This window comes from Marasmius oreades, chromosome 2 (genome assembly GCF_018924745.1).
Source record: "Marasmius oreades isolate 03SP1 chromosome 2, whole genome shotgun sequence".
In the NCBI taxonomy this organism is placed as follows: domain Eukaryota; kingdom Fungi; phylum Basidiomycota; class Agaricomycetes; order Agaricales; family Marasmiaceae; genus Marasmius; species Marasmius oreades.
The window spans coordinates 2,993,039-3,010,134 of NC_057324.1; the positions used below are offsets into that span (position 1 = coordinate 2,993,039).

The window sequence follows — 17,096 nt, forward strand, 5'->3', positions numbered from 1 at the left end:
GCGACCTAGGCCAATCGAGGCGGTCTGTCCGTTTCGATCCGTCGGTGTCCGTGGCTCGCTTAAAAGATCATTTCCGGTTCAAAATGGACCTAACCCGGGTCAAGTCGGAAATCGTGTGGTCATCCGTGAAATCATTTCTCGTATAAATAGCTTCTCGCCAGCACCACCCCTACTTGACTCTCACTAGCACCATCACCCCACCACCGCCACCGCTACAACACACTTAGACGAAATGAAGGTAGCGTTCATGTTATCCAATGAGCTCAACCAGCACACAGATTGACATCATTTTTTCAGCTCGACGTTACTCAAGAAGAGCTTATTGGACACAGAAATGCCACGATAAGAGGCGCTGCAGAAGGAACAGCCGCCAGCGCTCTTATCGCCTACGGTGCCGTTTCGCTCATGAGCAAGCGATGGCCCGCTTTCCGCCAGCTACCCAGATCGCTCAAGGCGCTTGGAGGGATTGTGTTGATGGCACCTTGTCTGACTATACAAGCAGAGCGAAGAGGATTGGAGTTTGATCAATCCCAATGGTAGGTCTTTTACAATACACGCCCTTCTGGTTCTAACAGCTCCTCTTCTATAGGAAGGACGGAGGTGCACAAATCATTACCGACCAGGAACAGAAAGAACAGAAACGCTGGGACTCATTGTCTGCTATGGATAAGATCAGTGACTGGGCCAGCCGACATGAATACAGTATTATTATGGGGTCGTGGGCTCTTAGTTTGGCTGCTGCTGGTGCGATAATATCGCGAGACAGGTAAGCGATACTGTTGGTGTGCTGGTGTGTCATCGTTCCATTACTGATCAACTCTATCAGATATCAAACTGGACCCCAGAAGATCGTGCAAGCTCGTATGTGGGCTCAAGGACTAACAATCGGAATCCTTATTGCTGCTGGTGCACTTAAACATGGCCAGAGACAGGACAGTCTTCAGAAGATGGAGGATCACTCATGGCGGGATGTGGTACGTTGGACCCCCTTTTGAAATCGGGTTGTGCTAGACTGATATACTTTATTGCAGTTGGAGCAACAAGAGAAGGAAAGGCGAGAAGACGAAGCAAAGGTCACAGAACAAAAAGTTTCTGCTGCGGAACGCAGAGCTGCTTGGAACATTCAGTAATTACGCTCTTTTTCTTGCAAGGCTTGATTTTGGGTCGCATCGATTCATCCGGCAATACCAAATAATCCACGCATTCATTATTTACTGTAGCGTTGCATTCTAGTTTCGCAAATTGTAGATTGGGACGATGCAATTTTTAATACTGTACGTACTACTGTATGTAGTTACTACTTCTAGTAGAATAATTCAAGACGATTACCTTTGATTTTTTTGACATGACATGGCCATTCTGGAAGAGTAAAGGCGGCGTTTCTCAGTAGCAACCTTGAGAAATCTATCAAGTCGCGCCACTACGGAACGTCGAAGCCCTCGGGATGGTATCCACGGGTATGACCATCCCAAAAGTCCGAGGGCTTCTCCGAGGACCAAGCGGTATCGGTAATGGCGACACAGCCACTACCCTTTTTTCCTTTGTGTCGCGGTGGATATGCCAGACGGCGGTCATACAACTAGCACTCCCACCTTTGATACCCTCCGTCGAGAAAAGTTGTTCAAGCAACCACCCAAGAAAGGATCGAGCTATGGCATTTTAAACGAATTTGTTGCTCCCCACATCGAGTCCTTCAACGCCCTCTTTGATGATTCTGGTCTTCCTTCTGGCGACGGCGATGGCAAGGGTCTTCTCAATCTCGCTTTGAAGGACATCGGCACACGCGTAGTTTTTGATGCCACCACTTCCGATGGCCAGGCATTCGGTAATCGAATGCAGAGTGCGTCGCCTTTCTTTTTTGCACAGGGAATCCGATTTTTGATTTCTCCATTCAAGTATGGATCGAACAAGTGACAGTGTCTCGTCCAATGCTACCAGACCGAAATAAGTATGCAAAGGAAGACAGAAAAATATACCCGTCAGAGGTATGGTGAAAACCCTGCGAACCACAACGGCATTTCTCAACCATAGACACTCCCAGGCTCGCGAAAGACTGGCGTCCTATCGTGGTCGTATGTCAGTCAAGCTGTGTTACACAGATATACACGGTCAGAAACAAGAAACGAACAAGGAATGCGGGGCAGTACCTATAATGGTTCGAGTAGGTCATGCTTCTTTTGTCCTGGCGTTATAACGCTCAGATCATCCAGTCTGTACGATGTAACCTTCGAGGAATGTCGTCTGCAGAGCTTGTACGCCATCATGAAGAACCTGAAGAGTTTGGCGGATATTTTCTCATCAACGGTAACGAGCGACTCATTCGATACCTTATTTTACCCCGAAGAAACCATGTCATTTCCCTTCTGCGTCCATCCTTCGCCAACCGTGGTCCATCTTATACCCAATATGCCGTTCAAATCCGATGTGTTCGTCCTGACCAAACAAGCTGCACAAACACCTTGCATTATCTTTCGAACGGGAGTGCAATGTTGCGGTTCAGCTGGAGGAAACAGGAATACGTGATTCCGGTAATGTTGATTATTAAGGCCTTAATAGGTGCTTCAGACAAGGAAATTTTTGAAGGGGTCATGATGGAGGATTATGACAACACTTTCTTGACCGGCCGTGTTGAGCTACTTCTACGAAGCTTTTGCGCATTTACGATGCGGACGGGAGAACAATGTTTAACGTTTCTTGGTGACAAGTTCAGAGTGGTTCTTGGCTTGCCCGATGATTGGACGAATGAAGAAGTCGGAGTGTATCTCCTTCAGAAATTGGTGCTCGTCCATTTGGGAAGCCCTCGAGACAAGTACCGGATGCTTCTGTGCGTCAAAGTCGTGTCCCCCCTCTGCCTTCATTGACCTGATTGCAGATTTATGCTCCGAAAACTGTACTCCCTCGTCTCTGGCGCCTGTTGCGCCGACAATCCAGACTCTCCGCAACACCAAGAGGTTCTGCTTCCCGGGACTCTGTATGGCATGATTATCAAAGAGCGCCTTGAGGAAATTTTGAATCAAATACGGAACCAGATAAATATCGATGTTCGTAATGGAACCGTAGTGGATTTCAACGACAGTATGTTCCCCTTCCATTCCATTCCAATACCTTACCTTACCCAATCACACAATCTCCGCAGAACGCTATTTCCAGAAAGTACTTACGAGAGTGAACTTCGACATCGGAGCCAAGCTCTCTACTTTCCTTGCTACGGGCAATCTATCTTCGCCGACTGGCCTCGATTTACAACAAGCTTCAGGTTTCACGATCGTTGCAGAGAAACTGAACTGGCAACGTTACATCAGTCATTTCCGATGTATCCATCGTGGAGCTTTCTTTGCAGAACTGAAAACGACCACCGTTCGTAAACTGTTACCCGAAGCATGGGGATTTTTGTGCCCTGTCCATACTCCTGATGGTTCTCCCTGCGGTTTGCTCAATCATCTGGCAAGAACGTGTCGTATTATTACCGCCCCTTTATCCGTGGCCCACATACCCGCTCTCCTCGCTTCCTATGGCATGACACAGGCGTTCACGCCATCTGTTGACGGACGCAGGAATATTTGCGTCCAACTAGACGGACGTATCATAGGTTGGGCACGGCAGGCTTTGGTCCAACAACTAGCCACGAATTTGAGAATATGGAAAACAGAAGGGCATCACGAAATTCCGTTGGATTTGGAGATAGGATTGGTTTTAGAATCTGACGGGGGACAATACCCTGGTCTATACCTATTCTCCTCTCGGTCAAGGATGATGAGACCCGTCAAGTACTTGGCCAACGGGCACGACGATTCAGTAGGTCCATTCGAGCAGGTCTACATGAATGTTGCTTGTACACCTGAAGAGATAGAGCCGGGTGTCTCAACGCATGTTGAGCATAATCCTACCAATTTCTTATCTATTTTGGCGAATCTTACTCCCTTCTCTGATTTCAATCAAGTAAGTCATATGTTTTGATCCTCTTCACGCGTTCAGTTTCCCTACATTATTTTTGTCTCTCCCAGAGTCCCCGAAATATCTACCAATGTCAGGTTGGTTGAACGAGAAGCTTATTCTTCGATGCCCTTTGGATCTCATTCGATTTGTCATAGATGGGTAAGCAAACCATGGGTACACCATCGACAGCACTCGCGCATCGGACAGACAACAAACTCTATCGCCTACAGAGCGGTCAGAGTCCCGTCGTTCGTCCAGCGTTACACAACACATATGCCATGGATTCCTTCCCGAACGGTACCAATGCGGTCGTCGCCGTCATCTCGTACACGGGTTATGACATGGAAGACGCGATGATTCTGAACAAATCTGCGCATGAACGAGGCTTCGCGTACGGTACTGTCTACAAGTCGCAGGTTGTTGATTTGCAAGAGGAGGCCAAGGGAAGAAAACAGAGTGAGATTACTCTCCATTTTGGTCTTGGACGGGATATTAGACGGTATGGAGACAAGGCACATTCATGTGTCGAGTTCCTGGATCGAGATGGGTTACCGTTTATTGGCGCAAGGCTCCACCCAGGGGACCCACTTGCAGCCTATGTCGACGATGTGACAAATAAGACCAAGTTTATGAAATACAAGGGCGATGAAATAGCATATGTCGATAAAGTCAGGTTGATTGGTGCGTTTTAGAATTTCAGGGTCGTTATCTTTAACTTAAACTGTGCTCCAACAAGGTGATGAATCAGGCGAGGGAGAACTTCAGAAGGTACAAATAACCCTTCGGATAACGCGAGCACCGGTCATTGGAGATAAATTCTCCTCAAGGCATGGACAAAAGGGTGTCTGCTCGCAGAAGTGGCCAGCTATCGATATGCCATTCAGTGAAAGCGGAATGCAACCCGACGTTATCATCAACCCTCATGCTTTCCCCAGTCGAATGACGATTGGTATGTTGGTCGAGAGTATGGCTGGCAAAGCCGGGGCGATGCATGGTTTAGCTCAAGACGCTACGCCGTTCAAGTGAGTTTTTTTCTTTGAGTTTTGCACTTCTTTTCTTCTTACCGTTGTTCATCCTTCAACCCAAGGTTTAGCGAACAGGACACGGCAATTGATTACTTTGGAGAACAGCTCATAGCTGCCGGATACAACTACTATGGCAATGAGCCTATGTATTCCGGAATAACTGGCCAAGAGTTCTCAGCAGACATATATCTGGGTGTAGTTTACTATCAGCGATTGCGACACATGGTACTCGACAAATTCCAAGTACGAACAACTGGACCCGTCGATCCCTTGACTCGACAACCTGTGAAGGTCAGCAGTCTTTTTCTCTCTCGAGTCTTAGTATCGGGCTTAGATGCTCATACTTGGTTTATTAGGGACGTAAACGTGCAGGTGGCATCCGTTTCGGTGAAATGGAACGTGATGCCTTGATTGCACACGGTACCTCCTTCCTTCTTCAAGATCGGTTAATGAACTGCTCAGACTACTCGACCGCATGGGTATGTCGGACCTGTGGAAGTCTAATATCTCTCGGTTATGAGGATATCAGCCTTGGAGAGGCAGTCATGGGGAAATCACGATCACTCAAGTCCACTGGACCTGGGGGGGAATACTGTCGAGTGTGTCGTACAGCTGCAGAAGAAGAGGAAGAAAGGGAACGTCGAGCCATCGCAACTGGTCTGAACCCTCGACAACCTCAAGCCGCTCTATCTGTTGCAATCTCGTCGCAGCATGTCCTTAGTAGTGGAGCGAAGGGCGGGGATTTAGATGTTGTAGCTGTTCCCTATGTGTTTCGCTATCTATGTGCCGAATTGGCTGCGATGGGTATAGCGGTTTCTGTTGAAGTATCAAGGTAACTGACATTACCCATGTGCATATGCCCATACTACATACGGGTAATATTCATCTTGTACATCCACAAGTCCAGATCGTGTAAATAGCAAACGAGACGTTGGGTATTCGCTTCATGTGAAGCAGAGCAACATACTATAAGCAAGCTAGTATGGAATTGAAAAAAGGGTTTCTCATCCAGACGAACGAAAGGATAAGGATAGGTGGCCTATACAATTGAAACATAGATACGATAAATAAAGTGACTGAGCCTAGCTAGGCGGTGGTCGCTTTGGAAACAACTGGAACTACGGTTTAATGATAACGGGCGACACAATCTTCCTGGGATGGTACTTTTTCTTGCGGGGAGTACTGGCCTCTTGCACAATCTCTTCCCCAAGGAACAATTCGACCAATGACACTTCCAAAGCGGCATCGGCAACTGAGCGGTTGTTGTCTCTAGTGGCCTCGGTGTTGGATGGTGAAGGATAAGGAACTTCGCAGTCCACAGGTTCCATGAGAACCCCGGCTTTGGACAAGAAGACGTCCATAACAAGGCGGCATTCATCTGGGTTTGTTGCTCTGGAAATGTGACGACGTAGTTCCTGAAGGTCTCTAGTCGTGATTACTGGCGACGGCGTTGTGCTCGAAGACAAGTCTGTTGCAACGGGGTTCCGAGTTGTTTGAATCGAAGGAGGTGCGGCCTTTGAGGTAGACCTCCTACTTGGAGGGGTCAGTGGCGTAGGGTTATTCTTCACTGGTTCAACATCTTCCGACGTTAAAGGAGCATTTCGGCTTTGTTCAACAATCAGAGAAACGGGTTTGGCCGCAAGAGCTGCAGGCGTAGACGACCCTGTGGTATCCAGACCGTATGATGGTAATTTCCTTGCGATGGGAGTGCGTTGTGTTTGTGAAGGCGAGGTTGGGGTGATTGGAAGCTCTTGAAGGGAATGCTTTGGAGAGGTCGGCGGAGATACCATCTGTGGTTGAGGGGGGCGAGGGGGGACAGGGCGATTGGCTAACATCGATAAATTTGGGGCAGAACTCTGAGGACTCAAACCGTTCCTTTGCGACGATATAACGGGAATCATTGGAGGCACTTTCCGCAAAGTATCGTCCTGTATTTGTGTATTTTTCAACCTATCCTTCTCAGTACCACCCATACTCAACTTGGACATCATTCTTTGCAGCCTCCCGGAGCCCTTCCTTCCAGAATCTGTGATTGGTGGGAGACCATGGTTGGAATCGGGCGGACCGTTGTCCAAAAACACCATCAATTCTCTTCCTGATTTCGACATCCCCGCCGTCTTAGGGGTTTCGGGAGGCCCCTCATTCAAGAAATCCATGAGTTCTCGAGTATTTGCGGAAACTTTCGTGGCGTTAGTCCCGTGCCTCTGAGCAAGGGGTTGCTTGTGGGTCGACATAGCTTTCGAGAGCGTCACAGATCCTTCATCATCTTCACCATCAGAGCCTGCCATGACTTCATCGAGGTCTAAAGACTCCCTATTGTGTTGAATTTTTCTAGTACGTGTTGGAAATGAAGCCGTATCGAAACCCAGTGGACCACCAGCGAGGGCCCTGGATCTACTTTGAGTTTGCATAGTGGGAGGAGGATGAGAGCTAGTTTCCGACTTTGACGACTTTCGTGTGATGCCGTGAGCAGTTGGACCACTGACCGACGTCGACCGAGTTCGGGTGAGGACAGCAGCTTTCGCTTTGGCAGGTATGGAGGTGACGGAGCTTTGGCGGGTGCGGGAGTTGTGGAAAGAAGGCTTGGAATAACCTTCTTCCTCGTCCTCCAGAATAGAATCGACGTTGCGGATAGGGGGGCGTCGGCCGTCCGTTCGTGGCCCAAGGGAGGGACTATCGGGTCCTCGTTTGCTATTACCACGTTGGTCTTTCTCCTGTTTATATACCTGCAAAGTTTCATTAGCTGAGTGCAAGATAAGCCGAGGAGTCCGAAAGAAAGGACGTTACCTCCATAGTCTTTAAGCGATCAGGGGTTAGGGACACCTTCATAGTTGCATCCGACCGCATAAGGTCGTCGAAATCCTGTAACGAAGTATCCTATGAAAGACGACTTAGTCTTTGGCATAGTAGATATAGTCCACACTTACCACGTCTTCGAATTGATTGTAGGCAACCCAGGCTTGTTTAGTGTGATCACTCAAAGTTGATTCCGATCTCTTGTGGCCATTGACACTAGAGCTTTCACGATCACCGGAGGAGCGGCCAAACTTTTTTGACTTCGCCTTCTCGAGGGATGTTCGCGAACCTGGAGCATTAGCCGGTGCCACTGTCGACGATCCTTCCGAAGAAACGCGAGAAGGGGGTGTGGACGAAGAGCCTTTAACGCCTTCGCCTGATGACGTCCGAGAAATAGAAAGTTTCTCGGCGCCCGTAATGGATTTGCTTCTGCGAGGTTTCGTCTCTTGAGATTGCTGCTCTATTTGCTCGTGAACTGACAAACATTTTCTCAGGGTGGGCTAAATATGGTCTAAAACGATCAAATTACCATTCATGGTCTTGAATAGCCCATAGATGGACTCATCTTCGCACAAAGCGGTGTAAACGTCTTGAATGGTCGCTGTGGTGCGGCTGCTGTCTCTAGCGGTTACGCGGCCAACATTCGAGAGTATATGTCTACGATTGTGAACAATTGGAGATCGGGTGCAAACGATAAAAGTGCCAAGAACACATACTCGCACATAGCCCTGGGAGGTAACAATCAGAATGGCGACTAAGGGATATTGAATATGGAACTTACTCTAAGATTGCAGTGAGGTATAGTGCCGCAGGAGCGACTAGGGAGGGCTTTGGAGGTTGTTGGTTGCTAATACTAGCCATTCTCTCGTGCAGTCTACTTTCCGCTACAGGATCTTCATCGGATTCATTCAATGTGGAGTAGGCTTCGCATTTCAGACGAAGAAGCTGGAAGAAGCTGCAGAAGGGACGGTGGACAGTGACAGGGTACTCACCTCGAACGCCCATTGTAGATTGAAAGAGTCGCTGTCGTCCTCCAGAGAACTTGAGCCTTTAGGACGTCGCGTACGGTCCCAGTATGCTCGTAGTTCCACCTCTGCCTCCAATAATGCTTCCTTTCCCAACGTAGTTGGGAGAACACCCAGCAGCCCTGCTCTAAGTTTATTGGTGGTTAGAGAACGGGAAGCCTTGAGAATGTTGTACAAGAACTCGTCAAGAAGGACGTTGATAGAACATAGGGCATCGATCTTTAACTTGATTGGCCTTATATCTGAAAGAATAACGTCTGCCGAATGAGACGATATGTAAGAAGGACCTGCAGAGTAACATTAGCGCAAATGAGTTTGCAAGGACAAGAGAAGGGCGCAATCTCACTGCCACTGTCGGTGGTAGAAAACATCACGAAAGAGGGAGAGGACAAGGGCGAAGTGAGACCTGGACCGTGGAATCATATCAATGCTAAAACAGGCAAGTCTGAATTTCTGAATTATTTTATGATACACAAGTCCAATTTGAGCCAATAAATCCCTAGCAACCGTAATATAACTCTCAAATTTACATATTTTTCTCAACCTCAACCTCCGAATTCTGCTTCATCGTCTGCGGAGTTATCTCTGTGACTTCTTCTTGATTGGGTAACGGGGCATCCCCTCTCCATAATGTCAGTCCGTTGTGGACCATTGTCGAAATTTCGCTTGACCTGAGATCGGGCAAGTGCCGTATTTTGGCTGCGCACGATGGTCTGCAAGACGGTGAAGCTCGGTACGCAACGAAATCATAGTCATCCTCTAGAGGAGGTGTTGTCTGCGCGTCTCGTCGCTTCAACTGGCTTCGCTTCAGCCCGTAAACGTCATGTGTTCGGGGCATGATTCTCTTCAGAACCTATTGGAGCAACGGATTATTGTTAAGTATACCCTGTTCGTGAGGAGAACCAATCAGCTTACCGCTGCGCTGGCCGATTGATGTCGTTCACGTGTCATTGGGTGGTGGGATACATGCCTAGCAACCACCATATAGGAGGGAAGGACTTCGGGACACTCAGGAGGTGTTGTCGGATGGGAGGGAACTGATGGGTCGGCGGAGGGCTTTAGTGTGCCGTTACTATGCTGTTCTAAGCAGTGACGGGAAAGCTGTCGCAACGTCCGAAAGGTATTCTCGCAGCCTGTAATGCGCATCAGCATCAGGTTTGTCAGGAACACTCGCAATCTACCTTCATAGGGACATGCAAGGGATGATCGTACATGGTGTATGACATGCGCAAGTAAGTCGGCTTTGGAAGTTTCAGAACGCCCGCAGCCATGCCACTGACAATTGACCACCTTGCAATGAACTACTTTGAACATCTCAAATTATGATACTCGGGCATGAGACTTACTTCACAATCGTCCATATTCTCTACATGTTCTTTCAGATGTCGTTCAAGACGGGCTACCGAGTTCATCACAGCGTTACAAGGTCGCCATCTACAAGGAGAGTACTGCAATCGAGTGGTGGTATCTTGCCAAACCGCCTCTTCGGCAACATCTGATAAGTACAATCAGTCAAGACATGACAGCATGAGAATTACAGCGATACGAACCTCTCCAACTGCTTTCAGGTGTAGATCGAGGGGTAATAGCATATGCTGACAGATAGATGAGAACTATATGAAGGAAAGAACGATGATGCAAGTCATGAATATCTCACCTTCTTGCACGAGAGCTGCCAGCGAAGTTTGCGCAGCCTCGTGATCTTCATCGAACAGATCGTCCCGAAAATTCCCTGCTTTCTGCCGCTTTGATCGTCTAAGTCGTTCCCGGTCGTCTTTAACATACTCCGGTGCTGGGGGTATCTCCACATAATCGAGGGTTTTACGGATCCTTGGGTTCTTGAACTTCGTGGACTCTAGAGACGGTACATCTAGCGAGGCAGGTTCCGGGGAGGGTAAAAATAATGGTGTTTTTGGCCGAAACGGCATATCATGATTCTGCGAAACCAAGTCGTCTAGCGGCTTGGATGATCCGCTGGCTACAGGCTGATTTTGGACGGTTTCTTCCGGTTTTTCTTTTTCGTTGCGGTTTTCGGCTGGTTTGTTAGGTTCGGAATCTTCGCTGCCAACAACTTCACCAGTTCCATTGCCATGTCCGGCCGGCGATCCTGATGAATCGAGAACAATTATATCCATATCTTTCTGACCTGGAACTGATGCCTGCATTTCTTCCACATTATGTGCATTGGAAGCTCGACGCGTTGAGGGTGGGGTGTGAGATTCTCCCATACACGCCGTAGAACCTCCATCAGCTGGCTGTACCGCGGCGGCGATTGTTTGAGATGCATCTGAAGGTCCATGGGACATTGGAGGCGTCGGCTTCAGCACAAGTTGTTTTGGAGCCGGAGCCTTGTTTTGTGGCTTTAGGTTGAGTGGGGGGAGAACCCCAGAAGGTCTACCTAATACACGCAAGACGTCCCGTGCTATGGTTGCTTTATTCGCCTGTGCTGGGGTGCGTTGCGGAGTGTCAGGTTGTACCGGTAGCTTTTGCGTGGCACCGTTGGCTATGGGGGTATTTGGAGCAGAAATCATGGAAGTAGATGACGACTGTGCTGAGGTGGTGGCACTTTGCGGTTGAGATATGTTGGTAGACTGTGGGGTACGTGTAGGTAGATACCTGCCCTCCAAAATGTCCTCTAATTCGATGGATGTGATGTCCCGATACTGAGAGGTTTTGGGGTCACGAAACAGAACCCCCACATTTTTACTCGTGGCTTCTTTATACGGATAGAGCTCAATTCCATTGATACGCGTTGAGCAGAAAGCCCTCTCTGGAGCGCATTTAGCCCATTCACTGACACGCTTTCGAAATGAATCAATCTTGGTATTTGGCTTCTTTGAGTGTTTTAGAACGCAGTCCTGAAGCCAGAGAAAATGTTTTACCTGGGTCTATAGAGGTGAAGGTCAGTGAAGGAGAACGGCAAAAGCTGCGAGAAAGAAAGACTACATACCGAGGCTAAGTGAGTGGAGCGGGTTTCTGAGAGCGTTTGGGACACTGGGACAGCAGCACTCTTGCTGGCGATAGACGAGGGATGGGGAGAGCTTGATATCTGTAGTTGAGTTAATTAGCTAGTTCGCGGTCATAAATTTATAGGGTATTACGACGTTTGCAGTGTGGTCAGGGAATTTGACGAGAGGATTAGTGGCCAGTAACGCAGGGTTCTTGTTGGGGGTCTGGTAGGCGACTTTGGGGAACGGGTTTGTGTTCTGGTTGTAAGCAAGGAAAGGTATTGAGTAAGGATTTATCGATCTAGTTCGGAATAGGTTGAAGAACCTGAGGGACTTGCGGGACATGTTGCTGAATGACATCGCTCGAGGGTCGAGGGACTTGGGGGGCAGGCTGAGAGACCGGCGAGATAGGTTGCTGTATAATATTGCTCAATGAGGGCGGAGGAGCTTGCGGGATGGGTTGAACGATGACGTTGTTCGGTGGATTCATAGTTTGTGCTTGAGCCTAGTCATTGGTCAGTTGCGACAACAACAAATCACAATGACATGTAATAACCCTTCTGACACCCTGGAAGTGAGTGGCTACTGGAGGGACCTGGAAGTGAGTCTGAGTAGCTTGCGAATGGTCTGAGACATCCGTTATGAGCAATCGGATGCGGGTTCACGACAGATCGGGAACCAACTTTGTTGTGTGTGTGATTGAGACTGCGGTATTGCATTCGAGTAGTAGAAGCTTTGCGGATGCGCAAGGTGTTGATAGGGGTTCCGACCAATTTCGACTTGATTGACTGAGCCTGCCAGCGAAGGTCCTGCAGTGGGGACGTTATGAGACCAGTTACGTCTTGGTGCATTGTTCTATTGAATTGGTTGAAATGAAGAATGAGTTGACGTTAGCGAGGTCCATCGTGAAAGTGCTTACGGCGGAAGGGATTTCCTCGATCCTAGCAGAACTTGAAACAGCCGGTTGCAAAGCCGTTGCTTGTGCGCTGCTTGGCAAAGCCAAAACACTGGCGACATGTCAGTGGCTTATGGACAAGCAGAGAAAAACCGACAAACTTGTTCCTGCTTCTTAGTTCCAAAAGTCGCTGTCTGGTCTGATTCGCGGCCCATTCTTCTGACTCGAGCTTGTGTTGTAGCTCGCGTTCCATCTGCTCATAGTTGGCGAGCCCCATGTCATTTGCATTCTTCCACTGATCTAAGGTTTGCTGCATGATCTCTAGCTGTGCTGCATTTCGAACGTAGTCTTCCGGATTGATTGGCACAACACCGGTTGTCCTCCCAAGCGACATTGTATGCTCAAAAAAAGAACAGGGTGAGAATGAGAATTGCGTTTATGAAGGGATTAAGGGAAGCGAAAGGCTAGTAGTAGCTATTGAAGGAAGACAATCGGAAGCGGCATGAGACTTGACACTGAGCAGAGTGATGTCCAGCCGTACGTCGCGGTAGGGTCACTTCGCGTGACCACTGGCACAGTGACAACGAAATCGTGGTCGGCGAGACCCAGCAGACCTGCTGGGTGAATAACGTTTTGTACAATGACCTCTCGTGTTGCCCGCACGATCTCAATTCAAGCACGAAAATATGCATCAATTTCTGCCTCTGTATCTCCAAATCTTAGCTCTCATAGCACTGGACCTTTTCAGGTTTTCGACCGTGAGGCTAAACGCATTCAACGTAATCTTGCTGCCCTCCGGGACGGTGGTGCTTCAAGCAGAACGGTAGACTATCTTCGAACAGAGATTGCAGACAGAATGATGGAACGACTAACGGTACGTTTTTTGATGACTTTCTCCGTTCGTCACTGATAAATGATTATGTAGGATATTAAACGGAAATTCAGCACCATAGTGGACCTTGGTTCGGGATCTGGGCATTTCACGAAGTTACTCAATCCAACATATACACAGAAGAGCATTATGCTCGACCCCAGCAGTGAGTTTAGCCCACTTATATATGGAGACAAGCAACAAATCGGTTTTAATCAGGGGAGATGCTGCACCGTGACTCAGATTCCGAGTTCCAAGGTTATTATTCGACGAGTTCCTGTTTTTCGTATATCTATATCCCTCTGACTTCTTCCTTTCAGTTCAGGTCGACCGTATTCATGCTGACGAGGAAGAATTATTGCATATTCTGGGACGAGAATCCCAGGAGGCTATAGTATCGTGTTTAAGCCTCCATTGGGTCAACGACCTGCCAGGCGTTCTAATACAGGTCAAAGAAGTGTTGAAACCCGATGGTTTATTCCTGGGTGCGATGCTTGGTGGCGATACTCTCTTCGAGTTAAGGTTTGGCCTATACACTTATATCCGGACAACCGATGACCAATATGGCCAGGACATCCCTTCAACTTGCCGAGGTCGACCGTGAGGGCGGTATTTCTCCTCATATTTCCCCAATGACCGGTTCGTTATAATTTTTCTGCTATGTTGCTTGTCCAGTAAAATTTCCCAGACAGTAGAGATATTTCCAGTCTTCTCGGGCGCGCTGGCTTGACCCTGCTAACGGTCGACGTTGACGAGGTGAAAGTTAACTACCCGAGCATGTGGGAACTGGTAGATGATCTCAAGAGTATGGGGGAAAGTAATGCTATCGTTGGAAGGTTCATTTCTGTCCGACCTCGTCACATGATAGCGATCTAATATCTAGCGTTCCAGACGCCATTTTATTCACAGAGATACTTTAGCGGCCGCTTCTGCCATATACAAAGGTCAAACCCTCTCAGTACCTTGAATTTTCATTGACAACTCTCCACAGAGCTACACGGTAACGAAGATGGTACAATCCCGGCGACCTTCCAGATAATCTTCATGGCAAGTTTTCTCTGTCCTTCTTAGAACACGTCTCATGGCCAAACTAGATTGGATGGAAGCCTGCGCCCACGCAGCCCAAACCTCTTGAACGAGGATCTGGGAAAACAAACTTGAAAGACGTGTTATGAGCTCGAAGTCTTATGCTTCGTGCCATCGTCTGCTGTTTTCAAGGACCTAGCACGATCCTCATCTAGTTCGAGTATGGAAGGTTCCTCACCCAAGTCTTCTGCGGCAATCGTGTCCCCTTCAATGGTTTCCGCTACCGCGACTGGTGCAAGCTCGTTGATTGCATTTTCCGAGGCAACATTATCCGTCATGAGCTCAGTGACATCCTTTCCTTTTCCTTGAAATTTACGCTTTGGAATAATGGAGTAGAATGCGTCCTCCCAATTTTTCGTTTCAACCCACTTGAGCATTATTTCAAAGACTTGATTCACTGTCAGCACTTTGCGTGTTGGTAAGGAAGCGACGTATCGACCGATTGGAAGGCGTGCTGTTCGGATACCTGCCTCTTTCGCCCTGTTCAGACACAGATTCTGAAAAGAGTGTTGAGAGAGGAGTCTTGAAACGTGGGAGCAAAATAAAGATACCTTGTATCTGTTGTGATCAACGATTCCTCCGATAATATATATCTCCTCTGAATTCAATTCAGCGAGTTCTTCGTCCGAGTCTGCGGTCAGGTAAACTACCTTTTCCTTCACGCCAGACGTTGGATTTTCTGCATTGGCTGCAGAGCCAGAGCCAATCCATAATTTTTCGTATCCTTCCCGCCACCATTCGGTTTGGGACCAACGTTTGTAGGCGGCATCGCTCATGGCTTCTAGGCGATCATACGTGCGACCATCGAGAGATGTGTAGATTAACGAGAAGGGGAAAGAAGCATTGCGATTTCCGCTGTACATATACGCGAGCTGCGATGTCAAAGAACTGATTTCCTGCATGTTGGCCTTGGGATGAGCGTCTTTCCTTTGCGATGGGCAGTAGTAGGTATACCTTCTCTGACATTTTCTCATCGAAACCTAGATCCACGACAACCCTCCCGCCAAAAGGTTCCAACTTTCTCCGCTTTTTTCGCCTCTGTTCCAGTAGTGCTTTCTCATCTTCATCAAGTTCTCCAGCCAACCGTTTCTGATGCAATGTTTTCTTCTTCTCTTTCCTCATTTCCTTCTCCCGGGCACGCCGTTCCTTTTTGTGTTCTTGCAAGGCTTGCTTTCGAGCAGTTTTTTTCATCGCGCTTTTGCTGAGTGTCGGCTCGGAGGAGGGTCCCATCACAGCGTCAATAACATCTCCAGAGACCTGAACTGGTTCACTGACGATGAGTGCATCGTCGTCGGTGCTGGTCATGACGAAAAGCAGGCGGCGATTTGCCGGCCCGTTCAAGCTTTCGATCAGCTGGATAACGAAGCTTCTCCCTTGACTACTACGATGGCTGCTGTCGCTGCTGCATTAGAATACATCACAGTCCCAGCAGTCAAAAAACACACTGCAACGGTCATATTTGTTCACGTGTGTCTCGCTATAACTCTCCTGGCTTCAACCTGCTAATCCCTGTTACAGGGTCTAGGCGATTCAGGTCATGGATGGAAACCTGTAGCAGAGATGTTCTCAGCAGATCCTAGTCTAAGTCATGTCAAATGGGTCCTTCCACATGCGTACGTATGGGGACTTCTGTTTCCTCTCTGTTCAAAGATAACCAATCGTTTTAATTGGACAGCCGTCCCCGCCCCGTCACTGCGAACATGGGGATGGTCATGCCCTCTTGGTGCGTAGAGGTTTTGATACACGCGACTTACCTCGATAAGACTCATACGATCCAAACAAGTACAGGTTCGATATCAAATCCTTCACTTTCCGAGCCGCCGAAGACGAGGAGGGAATGATGGAATCTGTCCGTTATCTTACGACACTCATTGATGCTGAGGTCGCCTCTGGTCTTCAACCCGAGCGCATCGTTCTCGGTGGATTCAGTCAAGGGGCTGCATTGTCCCTGTTGACTGGACTTACATTGAAAGAGTTGAAGCTCGGAGGGGTCGTCGTCTTGAGTGGATGGCTTCCACTTCGAGAGAAGTTCAAAGCGGTAAGTCCTCGATGATAAAGAGTTCTGTTCTGTTTTTGAGCGATACTTCTTCATATTCCAAGTCAATGTCAAGCCATGCAACCTCCTTACCAGTATTCTGGGGACATGGTACTTCAGATCCTCTCGTTCGCTTGGAACTCGCGAAAGCATCTGTTGACGCTCTGAAGTCATTCGGTTTCACTGTTACTAGCGGGATAAGCGAGATTAAAGGACTAAGCTACAACACTTATTCCGGAGTGGAACACAGTGCAGACCCGAAGGAGCTTCAAGATCTTGAGGGGTGGATAAGCAAGGTGCTTCCTGCTTTGTGATCACCGAAGGAATCATGTAGCACACCGAATTGAACGAACAGAACAATATGACTTTCCGTTCTCGAAAACAATTCATTTCAAATTGGCGAGTGCAAGGTGATATAAGCATAGTTCAGGCATATACGAGCATAATATACAGGCGGTATGGAGGGAATGATCCTCATG

General features: G+C 48.2%; 8 protein-coding genes across 8 annotated transcripts; 4 read left to right on the forward strand and 4 right to left on the reverse strand.

Annotated features, from left to right (window-relative positions):
* The first annotated feature begins 180 nt into the window (after positions 1–180).
* Positions 181–1,335, forward strand: E1B28_004732 (uncharacterized protein). The gene is made up of 5 exons (XM_043149248.1): positions 181–238; positions 298–536; positions 590–766; positions 827–974; positions 1,032–1,335. The coding sequence occupies exons 1-5, from the start codon at positions 233–235 to the stop codon at positions 1,128–1,130; spliced, it is 669 nt and encodes a 222-aa protein (XP_043013852.1). The 5' UTR covers positions 181–232; the 3' UTR covers positions 1,131–1,335.
* A 118-nt stretch (positions 1,336–1,453) lies between these two features.
* On the forward strand, positions 1,454–5,860 carry E1B28_004733 (uncharacterized protein). Its single transcript, XM_043149249.1, has 11 exons — positions 1,454–1,840; positions 1,897–1,985; positions 2,042–2,161; positions 2,211–2,824; positions 2,873–3,075; positions 3,137–3,939; positions 4,005–4,031; positions 4,092–4,617; positions 4,673–4,958; positions 5,024–5,252; positions 5,318–5,860. The coding sequence occupies exons 1-11, from the start codon at positions 1,558–1,560 to the stop codon at positions 5,795–5,797; spliced, it is 3,660 nt and encodes a 1,219-aa protein (XP_043013853.1). The 5' UTR covers positions 1,454–1,557; the 3' UTR covers positions 5,798–5,860.
* Positions 5,861–6,079: 219 nt separating this feature from the next.
* E1B28_004734 (uncharacterized protein) lies at positions 6,080–8,293 on the reverse strand (the record flags this gene model as incomplete). Its single annotated transcript, XM_043149250.1, has 4 exons — positions 6,080–7,687; positions 7,749–7,838; positions 7,889–8,232; positions 8,287–8,293. 4 exons carry the CDS (start codon positions 8,291–8,293, stop codon positions 6,080–6,082), a joined length of 2,049 nt encoding a protein of 682 aa, XP_043013854.1.
* A 92-nt stretch (positions 8,294–8,385) lies between these two features.
* On the reverse strand, positions 8,386–9,153 carry E1B28_004735 (uncharacterized protein; the record flags this gene model as incomplete). Its single annotated transcript, XM_043149251.1, has 4 exons — positions 8,386–8,485; positions 8,539–8,702; positions 8,750–9,069; positions 9,129–9,153. The coding sequence occupies 4 exons, from the start codon at positions 9,151–9,153 to the stop codon at positions 8,386–8,388; spliced, it is 609 nt and encodes a 202-aa protein (XP_043013855.1).
* Positions 9,154–9,308: 155 nt separating this feature from the next.
* E1B28_004736 (uncharacterized protein) lies at positions 9,309–13,093 on the reverse strand (the record flags this gene model as incomplete). The annotated part of the gene is made up of 13 exons (XM_043149252.1): positions 12,787–13,093; positions 12,650–12,737; positions 12,414–12,585; positions 12,287–12,357; positions 12,056–12,235; positions 11,884–11,988; positions 11,733–11,831; positions 10,440–11,670; positions 10,333–10,377; positions 10,129–10,277; positions 9,964–10,072; positions 9,698–9,915; positions 9,309–9,635 (listed from the first exon to the last, which is right to left on the reverse strand). Exons 1-13 carry the CDS (start codon positions 13,017–13,019, stop codon positions 9,309–9,311), a joined length of 3,027 nt encoding a protein of 1,008 aa, XP_043013856.1. The 5' UTR covers positions 13,020–13,093.
* Positions 13,094–13,265: 172 nt separating this feature from the next.
* Positions 13,266–14,567, forward strand: E1B28_004737 (uncharacterized protein; the record flags this gene model as incomplete). The annotated part of the gene is made up of 8 exons (XM_043149253.1): positions 13,266–13,499; positions 13,551–13,662; positions 13,716–13,754; positions 13,817–14,018; positions 14,068–14,135; positions 14,185–14,332; positions 14,388–14,440; positions 14,488–14,567. The coding sequence occupies 8 exons, from the start codon at positions 13,266–13,268 to the stop codon at positions 14,565–14,567; spliced, it is 936 nt and encodes a 311-aa protein (XP_043013857.1).
* On the reverse strand, positions 14,428–16,033 carry E1B28_004738 (uncharacterized protein). Its single transcript, XM_043149254.1, has 3 exons — positions 15,537–16,033; positions 15,134–15,478; positions 14,428–15,079 (listed from the first exon to the last, which is right to left on the reverse strand). The coding sequence occupies exons 1-3, from the start codon at positions 15,885–15,887 to the stop codon at positions 14,666–14,668; spliced, it is 1,110 nt and encodes a 369-aa protein (XP_043013858.1). The 5' UTR covers positions 15,888–16,033; the 3' UTR covers positions 14,428–14,665.
* Positions 15,969–16,931, forward strand: E1B28_004739 (uncharacterized protein; the record flags this gene model as incomplete). The annotated part of the gene is made up of 5 exons (XM_043149255.1): positions 15,969–16,049; positions 16,101–16,195; positions 16,258–16,305; positions 16,371–16,620; positions 16,683–16,931. The coding sequence occupies 5 exons, from the start codon at positions 15,969–15,971 to the stop codon at positions 16,929–16,931; spliced, it is 723 nt and encodes a 240-aa protein (XP_043013859.1).
* Between the last annotated feature and the right edge of the window lie 165 nt (positions 16,932–17,096).

What these genes read in the sequence shown, in the direction of transcription:
- E1B28_004732 (XM_043149248.1), top strand. An exon ending in GAGTTTGATCAATCCCAATG is followed by an intron (nt 537 to 589) that starts GTAGGTCTTTTA and finishes CCTCTTCTATAG; the next exon opens with GAAGGACGGAGGTGCACAAA. An exon ending in ATCACTCATGGCGGGATGTG is followed by an intron (nt 975 to 1,031) that starts GTACGTTGGACC and finishes ACTTTATTGCAG; the next exon opens with TTGGAGCAACAAGAGAAGGA.
- E1B28_004733 (XM_043149249.1), top strand. Translation starts at nt 1,558, where the DNA reads ATGCCAGACGGCGGTCATACAACTAGCACTCCCACCTTTGATACCCTC. An exon ending in GAAAAATATACCCGTCAGAG is followed by an intron (nt 1,986 to 2,041) that starts GTATGGTGAAAA and finishes AGACACTCCCAG; the next exon opens with GCTCGCGAAAGACTGGCGTC. An exon ending in CCTTCTCTGATTTCAATCAA is followed by an intron (nt 3,940 to 4,004) that starts GTAAGTCATATG and finishes TGTCTCTCCCAG; the next exon opens with AGTCCCCGAAATATCTACCA.
- E1B28_004738 (XM_043149254.1), bottom strand. Translation starts at nt 15,887, where the DNA reads ATGACCAGCACCGACGACGATGCACTCATCGTCAGTGAACCAGTTCAG. An exon ending in ATGAGAAAATGTCAGAGAAG is followed by an intron (nt 15,479 to 15,536) that starts GTATACCTACTA and finishes GCCAACATGCAG; the next exon opens with GAAATCAGTTCTTTGACATC. An exon ending in TTGATCACAACAGATACAAG is followed by an intron (nt 15,080 to 15,133) that starts GTATCTTTATTT and finishes CACTCTTTTCAG; the next exon opens with AATCTGTGTCTGAACAGGGC.